Source organism: Heptranchias perlo, chromosome 44, assembly GCF_035084215.1.
Source record: "Heptranchias perlo isolate sHepPer1 chromosome 44, sHepPer1.hap1, whole genome shotgun sequence".
NCBI classification, from domain to species: domain Eukaryota; kingdom Metazoa; phylum Chordata; class Chondrichthyes; order Hexanchiformes; family Hexanchidae; genus Heptranchias; species Heptranchias perlo.
Genome location: NC_090368.1, coordinates 3476574 through 3493716, shown reverse-complemented (window position 1 = coordinate 3493716; position 17143 = coordinate 3476574). Strand labels below are relative to the sequence as shown.

Genomic DNA, 17143 nt, shown 5'->3' with positions numbered 1-17143 from the left:
CCCCACAGCCCTCTGAGATCTCTGCGCTCCTCCAATTCTGGCCTCTTGCGCATCCCTGATTTCCATCACTCCACCATTGGCGGCCGTGCCTTCAGCCACCTGGGCCCTAAAGCTGTGTAATTCCCTCCTTAAACCTCTCCGCCTCTCTCTCCTCCTTTAAGACGCTCCTTAAAACCTCCCTCTTTGACCGAGCTTTTGGTCACCTGTCCTAATATCTCCTTATGTGGCTTGGTGTCAAAATTTGTTTTATAATTGCTCCTGTGAAGCGCCTTGGGACGTTTTGCTACGTTAAAAGGCGCTATATAAATGCAAGTTGTTAGTTCAGAATTCAAACCTTTAATGGGGTCCTTTTAAAGGGGACTCCAGGACCTAGTGCATATTTGCTAACAGAACACAGATGTTCCTATTAAGAGATCTCCTGTAAAGTTTTTTGCCCATAAACTTTTCTAAGTATTCATGAAGTACCTTTAGTGTTGGGATGTGGGCTATTTTCCATCTGGAACACTCAGAGGCAGCATCAACTGATCCCAGGTCAGGTAGAACTCGCCCAACTCCGCCCCCAACAACCAGTTCAGAAACTTCTGAACGGCACCTCCTACTGCATCGATTTGTAACAGTTCTCACCCCCCGTCTGTAGCCTTGCTGAATGATATTGCCAATCAGCGCTGAAATGGGGCTCTTTTGCACCTTCGACCTATCCCAATAAAAAGTGGCCAAACGCACTTCCCACAGGACCTTCCCGGCTGACCGGGAGGCGGAGAATCGTTCTGGGATGGGCTTGACTCCGGGTCCCACTGCGATACCCACCAACATAACAGATCGCTGCCAAATTACAAGCCAAATAGCAAATCAACACTATTAAAGGAACTCCCTCCTCTGTCTAAATTCTATTTTTGTTATGGGGGTTGGTGCTTATGGGGAGCTTTGCAACACCTCTTTAGAGCAATAAATTCAAACGAGTAGACTATTGGTAACAAAGGCTCTGTATTAATGATACAATCAGTTCCATACAGCGGCAATCGAACAATACACTAGTCATTCATATGTCTTAGCAATGACAGGGCTCTTTAAAACATTAGGGGAACACTTATGATTAAGAATCACCGATTATTTATTGCAAGCTATATCAGTGTTTCTTTCCTAAATAATTTTATAGACAAATTACACTACTTGAACGATGGATATTTCCAGTAACGAAACGGGTCTGATGAGGGATCGATGCCAGCAGTGACCTGAAGCCTTTGTTAGATTACCGGGTTGTCTACTAAACCGAACACAGCACTGAGAAACATAACCATTCAACTAGTAACTAAACCTAATAATTACAACTGGTTTTCTAATTTAAGAATCACTCCTAATGGAGTTCTATTGAGTTATCTCTGGTCTCCTCCCATTTATTTATCGTCACTAATTATTCTCTCTTTCTGGTTTATTGAGCTTGTGCTCTTGTCATCTATTAAGTTGTTATGTCCCACTTTGCACTGTGATACTGATGGGAATTGGCCTCTTTTCCCATCCTGTGGGAGCCCGGAAACCTTTTTTAATTCAAAGCGTTGGACCGGGCGGCATCAAGACCACCTCCCTTTCTACTCCACCTCCAACAAGCCCTCTGACATTTGCGGCTGTACTGCGGTGAATCAGGATTACCATCTGCAATAGACTCGTGAGCCAGCGATGTAGCCTCAATCCGAACCTGCCCACTCACAGAATCGCACAGCACAGAAGGAGGCCATTCGGCCCCTCGTGCCTGTGCCGGCTCTTTGAAAGAGCTGTCCAATTAGCCCCACTCCCTCCCCTGCTCTTTCCCCCCCGTAGCCCTGCAAATTTTTCCCCTTCAAGTATTTATCCAATTCCCTTTTGAAAGTTATTATTGAATCTGCTTCCACCGCCCTTTCAGGCAGTGGACTCCAGATCAGAACTCGCTGTGTAAAATTTTTCCCCCTCATGTCGCCTCTGGTTCTTTTGTCATTTACCTTAAATCTGTGTCCTCTGGTTATTGGCCCTTCTGCCACTGGAAACAGTTTCTCCTTATTTACTCTTTCAAAACCCCTTCAGAACTTTGAACACCTCTATCAAATCTCCCCTTTAACCTTCTCTGCTCTAAGGAGAACAATCCCAGCTTCTCCAGTCTCTCCGCATAACTGAAGTCCCTCATCCCTAGTACCGCTCTGGTAAATCTCCTCTGCACCCTCTCTAAAGGCTTTGACGTCCTTCCTAAAGTGCGGTGCCCAGAATTGGACACAATACTCCAGCTAGGGCCTAACCAGTGTTTTATAAAGAGAAAATGAACAATCCCATAGCAACTACCTTCTATGCCACTCCAGTTGACTGTAGGCTCTCGTGGATCGTTGCCCTTTACTCGGGGGGTAGCATCATTGATCGTCTTGCCACCAGATTTCTTTACCCTAGGGCAATGAGTTAGATTTGGGGTGGTGGGTGGAGCGGGAAGGAGGAAAGTGGAATCTGATCTTTTTTTGTGAGATCCCTGTGGGATTCATTGATGGATATATTCTTATTGTGCACAGTTCTGGTCTCCATATCATAAAAAAGATACCGAGGCACTGGAGGAGGTGCAAAAGAGATTTGCAAGGATGGTACCAGAACTGAGAGGTTCTAACTATCAGGAAAGACTGAACAGGCTGGGGCTCTTTCCTCTAGAAAAGAGAAGGCTGAGGGGGTGACCTGATAGAGGTCTTTAAGATTATGAAAGGGTTCGATAGGGTAGAGGTAGAGATGTTTTCACTTGTGAGGGCGACCAAAACCAGGGGCCATAAATATAAGATAGTCACTAATAAATCCAATAGGGAACTCAGGAGAAACTTCTTTACCCAGAGAGTGGTGAGAATGTGGAACACGGAGTGGTTGAGGTGAATAGTATCGATGCATTTAAGGGGAAGCTAGATAAATACATGAGGGAGAAAGGAATAGAAGGATATACTGATAGGGTGGGAGGAGGCTCATGTGGAGCATAAACACCAGCATGGAGCAGTAGGGCCGAATGGCCTGGTTCTGTCTATGTAATTCTTTGTCCTAACAATATACAGTGCGCCTCTGTCTAATTGAGCGTCAGATGTAGTCCACATCCCCTGGATGGCCGGGTTTTGGAGGAAAATGTCGATCAGTTTCTTTGTACACACTGGTGGTGGTTGCAGGCAGAGTGTCACATTTCTGGCTGTGGACCTTGGATTCTGGTTTACTGTCCATTTGGTTCAGGGGGATAGCAACCTGGCTGTCTTCATTTTGATCCTTGTAGCAGGAAGAAGATAGGTACATCCAAGGGTAACTGATGGAGGAGGCCCTCCAGAAGAGATTCTTCAAAGACTTCCTGAATTCTTTCCTCATCAGGCAGTAGATGATGGGGTTGAGGCAGCTGTTGGTGTTGGCCAAGCAGATGGTCAACGGGTGGATGTAGGTGTGGGTGATGTAGTAGGCTTTGTCCCAATGGGCCAGTTCCAGTTTAACCAAGACCCCCCAGAAGGTTATGGCGTGGTTGGGTAGCCAACAGAGGAAGAAGGACAGCACTAGTATTATAATGGATTTGGTAACTTTGGATTGTCTCCTTGGATTGTTGCTGCTTAGATTATGGTGCCATAGAAAGTTTAGGAGCAATAAATAGCATACAGATATGACTATCAGGGGGATTATGAAAGCCACTATGATCTTCTGAACATGATATAGCGCCAGCCAATATTCTTGACCTGGGAATTTCTGGATGCACAGTTCCTCGCCCTGAATATTGATGGTCCTGGAATATATGGCCGGGGGTAAACTGGCTGCAACAGCAACCAGCCAGATCATGAGGCTGACCCATTTTACCATGCACGGTCTGAGGGAGGTCCTGCCCGGCCTGAGGGTCTGCACCACCGAGCAGTACCGGCTGACGCTCATGGCGGTCAGGAAGAAGACGCTGGTGTACATGTTGAGCACGGTGATGAAGAGGACTAGCTTGCATATGGCGTTGCCGAAGGGCCAGCTGTGGTCCAGGGCGACCTCGGCCGCCCAGAAGGGCAGCACCAGGACGAAGTGGAAATCGGTCAGCGCCAGGTTGAAGACGAAGAAGTTGATGGTGAACTTGTTTTGCCCCTTGACCCCTCTGATGAGGTACAGAACCAGGAGGTTTCCAAAGAGCCCCACGGCGCAAACAAAGGAGTACGTTAGGACTATGACAATTCGTAAAACAGTATAGGATGCTCCTAGAGCACCAATATCGCCCAGTTCTAAGGGCACTGTGCTGTTTTTCTCTTCCCAGTAGCTGTCATTTGCATCGTAGTCAAGAAACCAATCACTCAGCATTTCCGACATGTCTACTTGGGTTGTACCAAACTAAAGCAACATACCAGCCTGCAATTAGGATCAATCAATCATCAGGGATAGTGACATCTACAATGGCCTCAGATACCAGAGTCCTTATTCGGATGAGACGTTAAACCCAGGCCCCCATCTGCCCTCTCAGGTGGATGTTTGAAGAAGAGCGGGGGAGTTCTCCTCGTTGTCCTGAGCCAATATTTATCCCTCGACCAACTAAAAACAAATTACCTGGTCTTTATCTCTTTCCTGTTTGTGGGATCCTGCTGTGCGCAAATTGGCTGCCGCGTTTCCTACTGTACAACAGTGATTACACTTCAAAAAAATGCTTCATTGGTTGCAAAGCGCTTTGGGACGTCCTGAGGTTGTGACAGGTGCTATAGAAATGCAAGTCTTTATTTTTCTTATTGGTTATGTGAGTGCAGATCGATGAGTCAATCTTTTGGTCCTCTGTACACTTTTCTCGGCGCGCCTTGTTCCTTCACCATCTTTGCATTAATTTGGCTGACCATCGATACCAATTAGTCGGCGACTGCCGTCCTCTTCCGCCCCAATCGCTCTCTGCATTTTTTTTTGCCGATTTTCAAACTTTGAGATGAAGGCATGCGCCTATAAATCCGTCTCAAAAGCACTGCCCGCACAAAAAAAAATTGGCCAACGGGCGTCTCTCTCTCCCCTTCAAGACACTCACACAGTGTCCGGTCGCTTGTTGAAGTACCGCCGAACTCCACTCGCCCCTAAGCAGCGCCGGCGTCTCAAAGCCTCCGCTATCTGATGATGAGTGTCTCTTAGAACTCCGATGGCTCCTTCCAAGGGGGGAGTTTCTTCAGAGTTGGGTGGGGTTATTCAGTTTAGCTTCAGAGCACTGTTCGGGGTGGGGTGGGAGGGAATGTGCCTTTGGGTCTCCCTTGTACTCCTGGTGTGCTGTGCACAAAGCCAGAATACACTGAAAGTTCTTGAGAGGCTGGTCTAATATCTCACCTTCAAGGCAAGTCGCTGTCCACGGTGCTGAACCGGCTATCAAGGTGAGCAGGTTCCCCTCGGCTGTTATCCACCCTAAATCAGCTGTAGTAGTTGCTGTTAATCCAGTGCCAGTGCGCTGTCCACGGTGCTGAAACAGCTATCAAGGTGAGCAGGTTCCCCTCGGCTGTTATCCATCCTAAATTAGCTGCATTGGTTGCTGTTAATCCAGTCCCAGTGCGCTGTCCACGGTGCTGAAACAGCTATCAAGGTGAGCAGGTTCCCCTCGGCTGTTACCCACCCTAAATTAGCTGTATTGGTTGCTGTTAATCCAGTCCCAGTGCGCTGTCCACGGTGCTGAACCGGCTATTACGGTAAGCAGGTTCCCCTCGGCTGTTATCCATCCTAAATTAGCTGTATTGGTTGCTGTTAATCCAGTCCCAGTGCGCTGTCCACGGTGCTGAACTGCCTGCTCGCTTTCCTCCCCGTGTATTGTCGAGCGCGCTTGTTGCGTCCAATGCTTTCTCAGCGGACTGAACACGACTTTCCGCCCCCCTGGAGAGCAGACAGTGGCTGAACTGCTCGGTGTTGAAACGGTGGCTGCCTCGTTCTCTGCGAACTATCTGGCAGCCTGGACAAGCCCAGTTGTGGACCTTGACCAAGGGTGGTGGGTGGGGTGGGCTGAGGTGAGACTTTGGGTGCTGAACACAGCAAATGAGGCGCAGCACCACAGGACGCCCTATCCAAGGCAGCAACGCTTGTCAATCATTGAAACTGGCTCATAACTCACTCTGGAGAGGCTAAATCCCGATCATTTGCCCTGCAGGAGATAATAGTTATTTGAAAGCGTGATCTGATGAGGAAGTTCAGACAGCGTCACAAGTTGAGAGCGAAGATTGAGGCGTTTCTAACCATTTCAGCCATAAGTCCGCATCAATGTTTTAAATATGTACAGCGGAGAATGTGGGAACAATTTTAGTTCATTCTTTCGTGTCATTGTAACGGAAAAGCCGCAAGTTCATTATATATCAGACCCCAGCTGATTAATGTGAAGCAACAAACAATTCTGGGGGTACACAAGTCAATCAGTTATTGGGACCATTTTCACAGGAGCAGAGGAGACCATGAGGAGACTTAAGAGAGGTTTTTAAAATTACGAAGGGGTTTGATCGAATAAATAGGAAAAGACAATTTCCTCTGATTGGCTATCAATTCAAAATTGTTACTAAGAGAGAGGTTAGGAGAAATTTCTTTACACAGAGGGCTGTTTGAGACAGGAATATTTTTTCTGTTGAGACAGAGACCATTGCACCTGTTAAGGGAAAACTGAATGACACTGAAGTAAAGGGAGGTACTGGACTATGGGGGCTGGTGGCAATGGGCTGGCATAAATATAGAATCAGAGAAAGGTTACAGCATGGAAGGAGGCCATTCAGCCCATCGAGTCCGCGCTGGCTCTATGCAAGAGCAATCCAGTTAGTCCCACTCCCCCGACCTACCCCCGTAGCCTTGCTTTCAAGTACTTATCCAGTTCCCTTTTGAAGGCCATGATTGAATCTGCCTCCACCACCCCCTCTGACAGTGCATTCCTCATGCTGCCTTTGGTTCTTTTGCCAATCACCTTAAATCTATGTCCTCTGGTTCTTGACCCTTCCACCAATGGGAACAGTTTCTCTCTATCTACTCTGTCTAGACCTTCCATGATTTTGAATACCTTGATCAAATCTCCTCTCAATCTTCTCTGTTCCAAGGAGAACAACCCCAGCTTCTCCAGTCTATCCACATAACTAAAGTCCCTCATCCCTGGAATCATTCGCGTAAATCTCTTCTGCACCCTCTCTAAGACCTTCACATCTTTCCTAAAGTGCGGTGCCCAGAACTGGACACAATACTCCAGTTGTGGCCAAACCAGTGTTTTATAAACGTTCAAATGACTTCCTTACTTTTGTACTCTATGCCTCTATTTATAAAACCCAGGATCCCATATACTTTTTTAACTGCTTTCTCAACCTGCCCTGCCACCTTCAATGATTTGTGCACATATACCCCCAGATCTCTCTGCTCCTGTACCCCTTTTAGAATTGTACCCTTTAGTTTATATTGCCTCCCCTCATTCTTCCTATCCAAATGTATCATCTCGCATTTTTCTGCGTTAAATTTCATCTGCTACGTGTCCGCCCATTCCACCAGCCTGTCCATATCCTCTTGAAGTCTATCACTATCCTCCTCACTGTTCACTACACTTCCAAGTTTTGTGCCATCTGCAAATTTGGAAATTGTGCCCTGTACACCCAAGTCCAAGTCATTAATATATATCAAGAAAAGCAGTGGTCCCAGCACCGACCCCTGGGGAACACCACTGTACACCTCCTTCCAGTCTGAAAAACAACCATTCACCACTAGTCTCTGCTTCCTGTTATTTAGCCAATTCCATATCTGTGCTGCTATTGCCCCTTTTATTCCATGGGCTTCAATCTTGATGACAAGACTATTATCCGGCACTTTATCAAACACCTTTTGAAAGTCCATATACACCACATCAACCACATTGCTCTCATCAACCCTCTCTGTTACCTCATCAAAAAACTCTATCAAGTTAGTTAAACATGATTTGCCTTTAACAAATCCGTGCTGGCTTTCCCTAATCAATCCACGTGACTCGGAGCAGAGCTACAGGCGGGAGCGGACCTAGGAGAGAGCACGGGACTCAGAGACTACTAAAGGCCCAGGCTCGAGGGCCTACCCGCACTCGGAGCGGAGCTACAGGCGGGAGCGGACCTAGGAGAGACCTACGTGAGTCTTTTTCCCCAGCGGGGAGGGAGCTTCGCGGCTTTTTCAAAGGCAGGGGGCGGGGCCAATTCATTGGTACCCGTATATAGGTGGAGCGGTTGCTAAACCCGAGACACTACGCTAGTAGTGACTCCCACCCTCCCACCTCCTCTAACCTTTTGGGGGGTAGAGGGAATTTAAAGGGTAGGTTCGTTTTTATATTTTGTTTTCAGGGTCTTAACTCCTGGACCTAAGATAAATAAGAAGCAAAAAGTAATCCAAAGTGGGATGTCACCAAGGAAGAGGTAAGTGATTGGTTGGTGAGTATTTTCCTGCTGAATTTGTCTAAGGTTAGAGTTTGTGGATTCTCGGGTCTCTGTTGTGTAGTGGGGGACTGCTGTTCAGCAAGGGCCCTTGAGTATACCTTTTAATTGAAGTGAAATTGGTGGGATTCATTTAATTTGAATTAATTAGTTAAAGGGTAAGTCATGTCAGGACAGCCCAGCCCCGTGTTATGCTCTTCCTGCTCTATGTGGGAAATCAGGGACCCTTCCGGTGTCCCTGACGACCACGTGTGCGGGAAATGTATCCAGCTGCAGCTACTGACAAACCGCATTGCGGCACTGGAGCTGCGGATGGATTCATTATGGAGCATTCGCGATGCTGAAAACGTCGTGGACAGCACGTTTAGTGAGATGGTCACACCGCAGGTAAAGGTTGTACAGGCAGGAAGTAAGTGGGTGACCTCCAGGCAGAGTAAGAGGAGCAGGCAGGCAGTGCAGGGGTCCTCTGTGGCCGTCCCCCTCTCAAACAAATATACCGCTTTGGATATTGTTGAGGGGGATGACTTATCAGGGGAAGGCAGCAGCAGCCAACTTCCTGGCACCAGGGGTAGCTCTGCTGCACAGGCTGGGAGGAAAAAGAGTGGAAGAGCTATAGTGGTAGGGGATTCTATCGTAAGGGGAACAGACAGGTGTTTCTGTGGCCGTAAACGTGACTCCAGGATGGTTTGTTGCCTCCCTGGTGCCAGGGTCATGGATGTCACTGAGCGGCTTCAGGGCATTCTCAAGGGGGAGGGTGAGCAGGCAGAGGTCGTGGTCCACATTGGGACCAACGACATAGGTAGGAAGGGAGATGAGGTCCTGCATCAAGAATTTAGGGAGCTAGGTAGCAGATTAAAGAGCAGGACCTCAAAGGTTGTAATCTCTGGATTACTCCCAGTGCCACGGGCTAGTGAGTATAGAAATAGGAGGATAGAACAGATGAATGCGTGGCTAAAGAGTTGGTGCAGGAGGGAGGGTTTCAGTTTCCTGGATCACTGGGCCTGCTTCTGGGGAAGGTGGGACTTGTACAAGTCAGACGGGTTGCATCTGAACCAGAGCGGGACAAATATCCTTGTGGGGAGGTTTGCTAGCACTGTTGGGGGGGGTTTAAACTAACTTGGCAGGGGGATGGGATACAGAGTGGAGCTACAATAGGGGGTGATGTGCAGCCAAATATTGAGAAAAAAACAAGTCAGCTTGGAAGACAGGGCAAATATGTAAGAGCAAGGCTGGATGGCATCTATTTTAATGCAAGGAGTCTTGCGAATAAGGTGGATGAACTGAAGGTGTTGATAAACACATGGGAGTATGACATTGTTGCTGTCACAGAGACATGGTTGAGGGAGGGGCAAGACTGGCAGCTCAATATTCCGGGGTACAGAATCTTCAGGCGAGACAGAGGGGGAGGTATAAGAGGAGGGGGGGTCGCAATATTAATTAAAGAATCAATTACTGCCATAAGGAGGGATGATATATTAGCAGGTTCCTCAAATGAGGCCATATGGGTGGAGCTTAAAAACAAAAAGGGGGCAAGCACTTTGATGGGAGTGTACTATAGACCCCCAAACAGTCAGGGGGAGATAGAGGAACAGATATGTAGGCAAATCTCAGAAAATTGTGCAAATAATAGGGTAATAATAGTGGGGGATTTCAACTTCCCCAATATTAACTGGGATACTCAGAGTGTAAAAGGCTTAGAGGGTACAAAATTCTTAACGTGCATCCAGGAGAGCTTTTTGAGCCAGCATGTAGAAAGTCCTACAAGAGAGGGGGCGGTACTGGACCTAATTCTAGGGAATGTGGCCGGCCAAGTGGAAGAAGTGCTAGTAGGTGAGCACTTTGGTGACAGTGACCATAATTCAGTGAGATTTAAGGTGGTCATGGAAAAGGACAGGGAGGGGCCGGAAATAAAGGTTCTAAATTGGGGGAAGGCCGATTTTAATAGGATAAGGCAGGATCTGGCCAAAATGGACTGGGATCAGCTGCTTGTAGGAAAATCCGCATCGGAGCAATGGGAGTCTTTCAGAAGGGAGATTGAGACCATACAATGGCAACATGTTCCCGTAAAGGTCAAGGGTGGTTCCAAGAACTCCAGGGAACCTTGGATGTCAGGGGATATACGAGAATGGATTAGGAAAAAAAGGAGGGCTTTTGGCAGATACAAAAGGCTAAAGACGGAGGAAGCCCTAGAGGAGTACAAAAAGTGCAGGGGGATACTTAAAAAGGAAATTAGGAGATCAAGGAGGGGCCATGAAAAAACTCTGGTGAGCAAAATAAAGGAAAATCCTAAGATGTTTTATAAGTATATTAAGGGTAAGAGGATAACTAGGGAAAAAATAGGGCCCATTAGGGACAAAAATGGCAATCTGTGTGTGGAGCCGGAAGATGTAGGAGGGGTTCTAAATGAATTTTTTGCATCTGTTTTCACTATGGAGAAGGACGATGTAGACATAGAAATACGGCAGGGGGACTGTGATATACTCGAACATATTAGCATCGAGCGGGAGGAGGTATTGGCGGTTTTAGCAGGCCTAAAAATGGATAAATCCCCAGGCCCGGACGAAATGTATCCCAGGCTCCTGTGTGAGGCAAAGGAGGAGATTGCGGGGGCTCTAACACATATATTCAGAACCTCTCTGGCCACAGGGGATGTGCCAGAGGACTGGAGAACCGCTAATGTAGTACCATTATTCAAGAAGGGGAGTAGGGAAAAACCGGGGAACTACAGGCCAGTGAGCCTAACATCAGTGGTAGGAAAATTATTGGAAAAAATTCTGAAGGACAAAATTAGTCTCCACTTGGAGAAGCAAGGATTAATCAGGGATAGTCAACATGGCTTTGTCAAGGGAAGATCATGTCTGACTAATTTGATTGAATTTTTTGAGGAGGTGACTAGGCGCGTGGATGAGGGTAACGCAGTGGATGTGGTATACATGTATTTCAGTAAGGCCTTCGATAAAGTCCCCCACAGGAGACTGGTCAAGAAGGTACGAGCCCATGGAGTCCAGGGTGCCTTGGCACTTTGGATACAAAACTGGCTTAGTGGCAGAAGGCAGAGGGTGATGGTCGAAGGTTGTTTTTGTGACTGGAAGCCTGTGGCCAGTGGGGTACCACAGGGATCGGTGCTGGGTCCCTTGCTGTTTGTGGTCTACATTAACGACTTGGATATGAATGTAAAAGGTATGATCAGTAAGTTCGCTGATGATACAAAAATTGGTGGGGTGGTAAATAGCGAGGAGGATAGCCTCAGTCTGCAGGACGATATAGATGGGTTGGTCAGATGGGCGGAACAGTGGCAAATGGAATTTAACCCGGAAAAGTGCGAGGTGATGCACTTTGGAGGGACTAACAAGGCAAGGGACTACACAATGAATGGGAGGACCCTAGGCAAGACAGAGGGTCAGAGGGATCTTGGTGTGCAAGTTCACAGATCCCTGAAGGCGGCGGAACAGGTAGATAAGGTGGTAAAGAAGGCATATGGGATACTTGCCTTTATTAGCCGAGGCATAGAATATAAGAGCAAGGAGGTTATGATGGAGCTGTATAAAACACTGGTTAGGCCACAGCTGGAGTACTGTGTGCAGTTCTGGTCGCCACACTACAGGAAGGATGTGATCGCTTTGGAGAGGGTGCAGAGGAGATTCACCAGGATGTTACCAGGGCTGGAGCGCTTCAGCTATGAAGAGAGACTGGGAAGATTGGGTTTGTTTTCCTTGGAGCAGAGGAGGCTGAGGGGGGACATGATTGAGGTGTACAAAATTATGAGGGGCCCAGGTAGGATGGATACTAAGGAGCTTTTTCCCTTCGTTGAGGGTTCTATAACAAGGGGACATAGATTCAAGGTAAAAGGCGGGAGGTTTAGAGGGGATTTGAGAAAGAACTTTTTCACCCAGAGGGTGGTTGGAGTCTGGAACTCACTGTCTGAAAGGGTTGTGGAGGCAGGAACCCTCACAACATTCAAGAAGCATTTGGATGAGCACTTGAAATGCCATAGCATACAAGGCTACGGACCAAATGCTGGAATATGGGATTAGATTAGACTGGGCTTGATGGCCGGCGCGGACACGATGGGCCGAAGGGCCTCTATCCGTGCTGTATAACTCTATGACTCTATGACTGTTAATTCTGTCCTGGATTATCGTTGCTAAAAGTTTCCCCACCACCGAGGTTAAACTGACTGGCCTGTAGTTGCTGGGTTTATCCTTACACCCTTTTTGCAATTCTCCAGTCCTCTGGCACCACCCCTGTATCTAAGGATGTTTGGAACATTAAGGCCAGTAACTCCGCAATTTCCACCCTTACTTCCCTCAGAAACCTAGGGTGCATCCCATCTGGACCGGGTGACTTATCTACCTTAAGTACAGCCAGTCTTTCCAGTACCTCCTTTTTAATCAATTTTTAGCCCATCCAGTATCTCAACGACATCTTCCTTTACTGAGACTCTGGCAGCATCTTCTTCCTTGGTAAAGACAGATGCAAAGTACTCATTTAGTACCTCGGCCATGCCCTCTGCCTTCATGAGTAGATCTCCTTTATGGTCCCTAATCGGCCCCACCCCTCCTCTCACTGCCCATTTACTGTTTACATGCCAATAGAAGGCTTTTAGATTCCCTTTTATGTTGGCCACCAGTCTATTCTCAGACTCTCTCTTTGCCCCTCTTATTTCCTTTTTCATTTCCCCTCTGAACTTTCTTTATTCAGCCTGGTTCTCACTTGTGTTATCCACCTGACATCTGTCATATGCTCCACGCTGGACCGAATAGTCTTCTGGGCTATAAATTTCGATGGTTCCATGAAGTTTGCGAGTGAAAATGCAAGTTTCAGAGTTGGGTGAAAATGCAGAAAGACAAGTTAATTAATATCACTGATAGTGACTGAGAAGGATTGTAATGTAAAGCAAGGCTCATGCGATTCTTATATATAGAATAGTGATTAAGGCTACGAAATAGTCAAGGAGTCCAGATTACAACCAAACAGGGAGAGAGAACACTCAAAATATTAACCTGTCAATGCCACTTTAGATCACAAAGGGGCGCATTGTGTCTCGATATCACTGCCGCAGAACTAGACAATGCCATTTCAACAAAAATTGCCTTTGAGTAGAATAAGTGGCATTTCAAACGGTAATTTGTTAAATACTGAGCGTTTCAGAGCATGAAATGATCAGATACCTATTTGGGATTGGAATCAGTCCTTCCTTGCAGCAATTAGAAAAGCAATGCAACAGCCAATGTTGTTTTAGTAATTGGAACAGCGTATTCCCAGCACAATATCAAGGGGAATTAAACTGCGACCCTATTTTGTGTCAGAAATACATAGAATAGAAGGGATAGAGTGTACAGAAGAGGAATGAAAGCTGGTTACTTTACAGGAAATCAAACTGATATACACTGAGAAACCCCACACCCCTCACTGTAACACTCTGTAATAAACCCCTCACCCCTCACTGTAACACTCTGATATAAACCCCTCACCCCTCACTGTAACACTCTGATATAAACCCCACACCCCTCACTGTAACACTCTGATATAAACCCCACACCCCTCACTGTAACACTCTGATATACCCCACACCCCTCACTGTAACACTCTGATATATACCCCACACCCCTCACTGTAACACTCTGATATAAACCCCACACCCCTCACTGTAACACTCTGATATACCCCACACCCCTCACTGTAACACTCTGATATAAACCCCACACCCCTCACTGTAACACTCTGATATAAACCCCACACCCCTCACTGTAACACTCTGATATAAACCCCACACCCCTCACTGTAACACTCTGATATAAACCCCACACCCCTCACTGTAACACTCTGATATAAACCCCTCACCCCTCACTGTAACACTCTGATATAAACCCCACACCCCTCACTGTAACACTCTGATATAAAACCCTCACCCCTCACTGTAACACTCTGATATAAACCCCACACCCCTCACTGTAACACTCTGATATAAACCCCACACCCCTCACTGTAACACTCTGATATAAACCCCTCACCCCTCACTGTAACACTCTGATATATCCCACACCCCTCACTGTAACACTCTGATATAAACCCCACACCCCTCACTGTAACACTCTGATATAAACCCCACACCCCTGTCAAGCACCTTGGGACATTTTAAGTAGATAAATGATTGGGATTACTACATTAAATGTGCTCTTTAAATGCAAGTTGTTGTAGAGGAACATCCTAAGGCACTTCACAGGGACACAATCAGGCAAAAATGGCTAATCATCTCAGCCCCAGGACATTGCTGCAGGAGTTCCTCAGGGCAGTGTCCTAGGCCCAACCATCTTCAGCTGCTTCATCAATGACCTTCCCTCCATCATAAGGTCAGAAATGGGGATGTTCGCTGATGACTGCACAGTGTTCAGTTCCATTCGCAACCCCTCAGATAATAAAGCAGTCCGAGCCCGCATGCAGCAAGACCTGGACAACATCCAGGCTTGGGCTGATAAGTGGCAAGTAACATTCGCGCCAGATAAGTGCCAGGCAATGACCATCTCCAACAAGAGAGAGTCTAACCACCTCCCCTTGACATTCAACGGCATTACCATCGCCGAATCCCCCACCATCAACATCCTGGGGGTCACCATTGACCAGAAACTTAACTGGACCAGCCACATAAATACTGTGGTTACAAGAGCAGGTCAGAGGCTGGGTATTCTGCGGTGAGTGACTCACCTCCTGACTCCCCAAAGCCTTTCCACCATCTACAAGGCACAAGTCAGGAGTGTGATGGAATACTCTCCACTTGCCTGGATGAGTGCAGCTCCAACAACACTCAAAGAAGTTCGGCACCACCCAGGACAAACCAGCCCGCTTGATTGGCACCCCATCCACCACCCTAAACATTCACTCCCTTCACCACCGTGGCTGCAGTGTGTACCATCCACAGGATGCACTGCAGCAACTCGCCAAGGCTTCTTCGACAGCACCTCCCAAACCCGCGACCTCTACCACCTAGAAGGACAAGAGCAGCAGGCACATGGGAACAACACCACCTGCACGTTCCCCTCCAATTCACACACCATCCCGACTTGGAAATATATCGGCCATTCCTTCATCGTCGCTGGGTCAAAATCCTGGAACTCCCTTCCTAACAGCACAGTGGGAGAACCGTCACCACACGGACTGCAGCGGTTCAAGAAGGCGGCTCACCACCACCTTCTCAAGGGCAATTAGGGATGGGCAATAAATGCCGGCCTCGCCAGCGATGCCCACATCCCATGAACGAATAAAAAAAATTAGGAGGGGTGACCAAAAGCTTGGTCAAGAAGGTAAGTTTTAACGATGGTCTTAGAGAGAGAGGTGGAGGGATATATGATCTGAGATATAATTCAATAGTGTGTTTGGTTTTCATTTTGTTTTTATAACAATCTGACGATTTGAGCATGAGCATTACTGAGGGAGTGCTGCACTGTCGGAGGTGCCGTCTTTCAGATGAGGTGTTAAACCGAGGCCCCGTCTGCCCCTCTCTCAGGTGGACGTAAAAGATCCCACGGCCATTATTTCGAAGAAGAGCAGTGGGGAGTTCTCCCCGGTGTCCTGGGGCTAATATTTAGCCCTCAACCAACATCAGTACAAATAAAACTGATCATTATCCCATTTCTGCTCGTGGGATCTTGCTGTTCGCAAATTGGCTACTGCGTTCCCTGCGTCACAACGGTGACTACACTTCCAGAAAAAAAAGTGCTTCTTTGGCTGTAAAGCGCTTTGGGACGTCCTGAGGCAGTGAAAGGCGCGATAGAAATGAAGGTTCTTTCTTTTTATACGCTGTTTGGGCTATTTTGCCGTCCTGATAAGTGGTTTTACGGCCTGTGCTGTGCGTAAGTTGCCTGTTTCTCAGGAGACGACTGAACTGATTGAAGTTGTATTGATTGGGAGCGGTGAGCGGCCTCTGCAAACATTTGCTAATTGGATTAACAATGCTGTGGCAGAAGGCATGTGGGTGGAAAACTTATCATCGAGTCTTTATATTCAAGGGAGACAGGACGGTGGCAGGGGGAGGGGACAGGAAATCAGACAGGAAAGGCAAGAGACCAGGAATAAAAGACTTTCCATTGAAAATGTCGCAACGTTTCTTTCTCATTGCTGAGAAACGAGAAGCAGGGAAGTGTGGAAAATCTCCCGCAAATTCCTTCTCCTCTCACACGGTTACAGATTTCCCTTTTTAAATCAGGTCCTCCCCACCTCTCCTTTCCCAATGGCATTGCTACGTGTTGGGGTACAGCCCCATGAGCGCTCTCCGTGACTTTTCTCTCCTTTTCAGCCGTCACAGTCAAACCTGCGTCCTCCCCCCACCCCTGCCATAGGTCTCACCGTTTTTTTATTCGTTCATGGGATGTGGGCATCGCTGGCGAGGCTGGCATTTATTGCCCGTCCCTAATTGCCCTTGAGAAGGTGGTGGTGAGCCGCCTTCTTGAACCGCTGCAGTCCGTGTGGTGAAGGTTCTCCCACAGTGCTGTTAGGAAGGGAGTTCCAGGATTTTGACCCAGCGACGATGAAGGAACGGCCGATATATTTCCAAGTCGGGATGGTGTGTGACTCGGAGGGGAACGTGCAGGTGGTGGTGTCCCCATGTGCCTGCTGCCCTTGTCCTTCTAGGTGGTAGAGGTCGCGGGTTTGGGAGGTGCTGTCGAAGCAGCCTTGGCGAGTTGCTGCAGTGCATCCTGTGGATGGTACACACTGCAGCCACGGTGCGCCGGTGGTGAAGGGAGTGAATGTTTAGGGTGGTGGATGGGGTGCGAATCAAGCGGGCTGCT

At 47.6% G+C, this 17143-nt stretch overlaps 1 protein-coding gene across 1 annotated transcript; it reads right to left on the bottom strand.

The window, feature by feature from the left end:
• Positions 1 to 3066: 3066 nt before the first annotated feature.
• Positions 3067 to 4302, bottom strand: LOC137306684 (relaxin-3 receptor 1-like). The gene has a single exon (XM_067976026.1). The coding sequence runs from the start codon at positions 4300 to 4302 to the stop codon at positions 3067 to 3069; it is 1236 nt and encodes a 411-aa protein (XP_067832127.1).
• Between the last annotated feature and the right edge of the window lie 12841 nt (positions 4303 to 17143).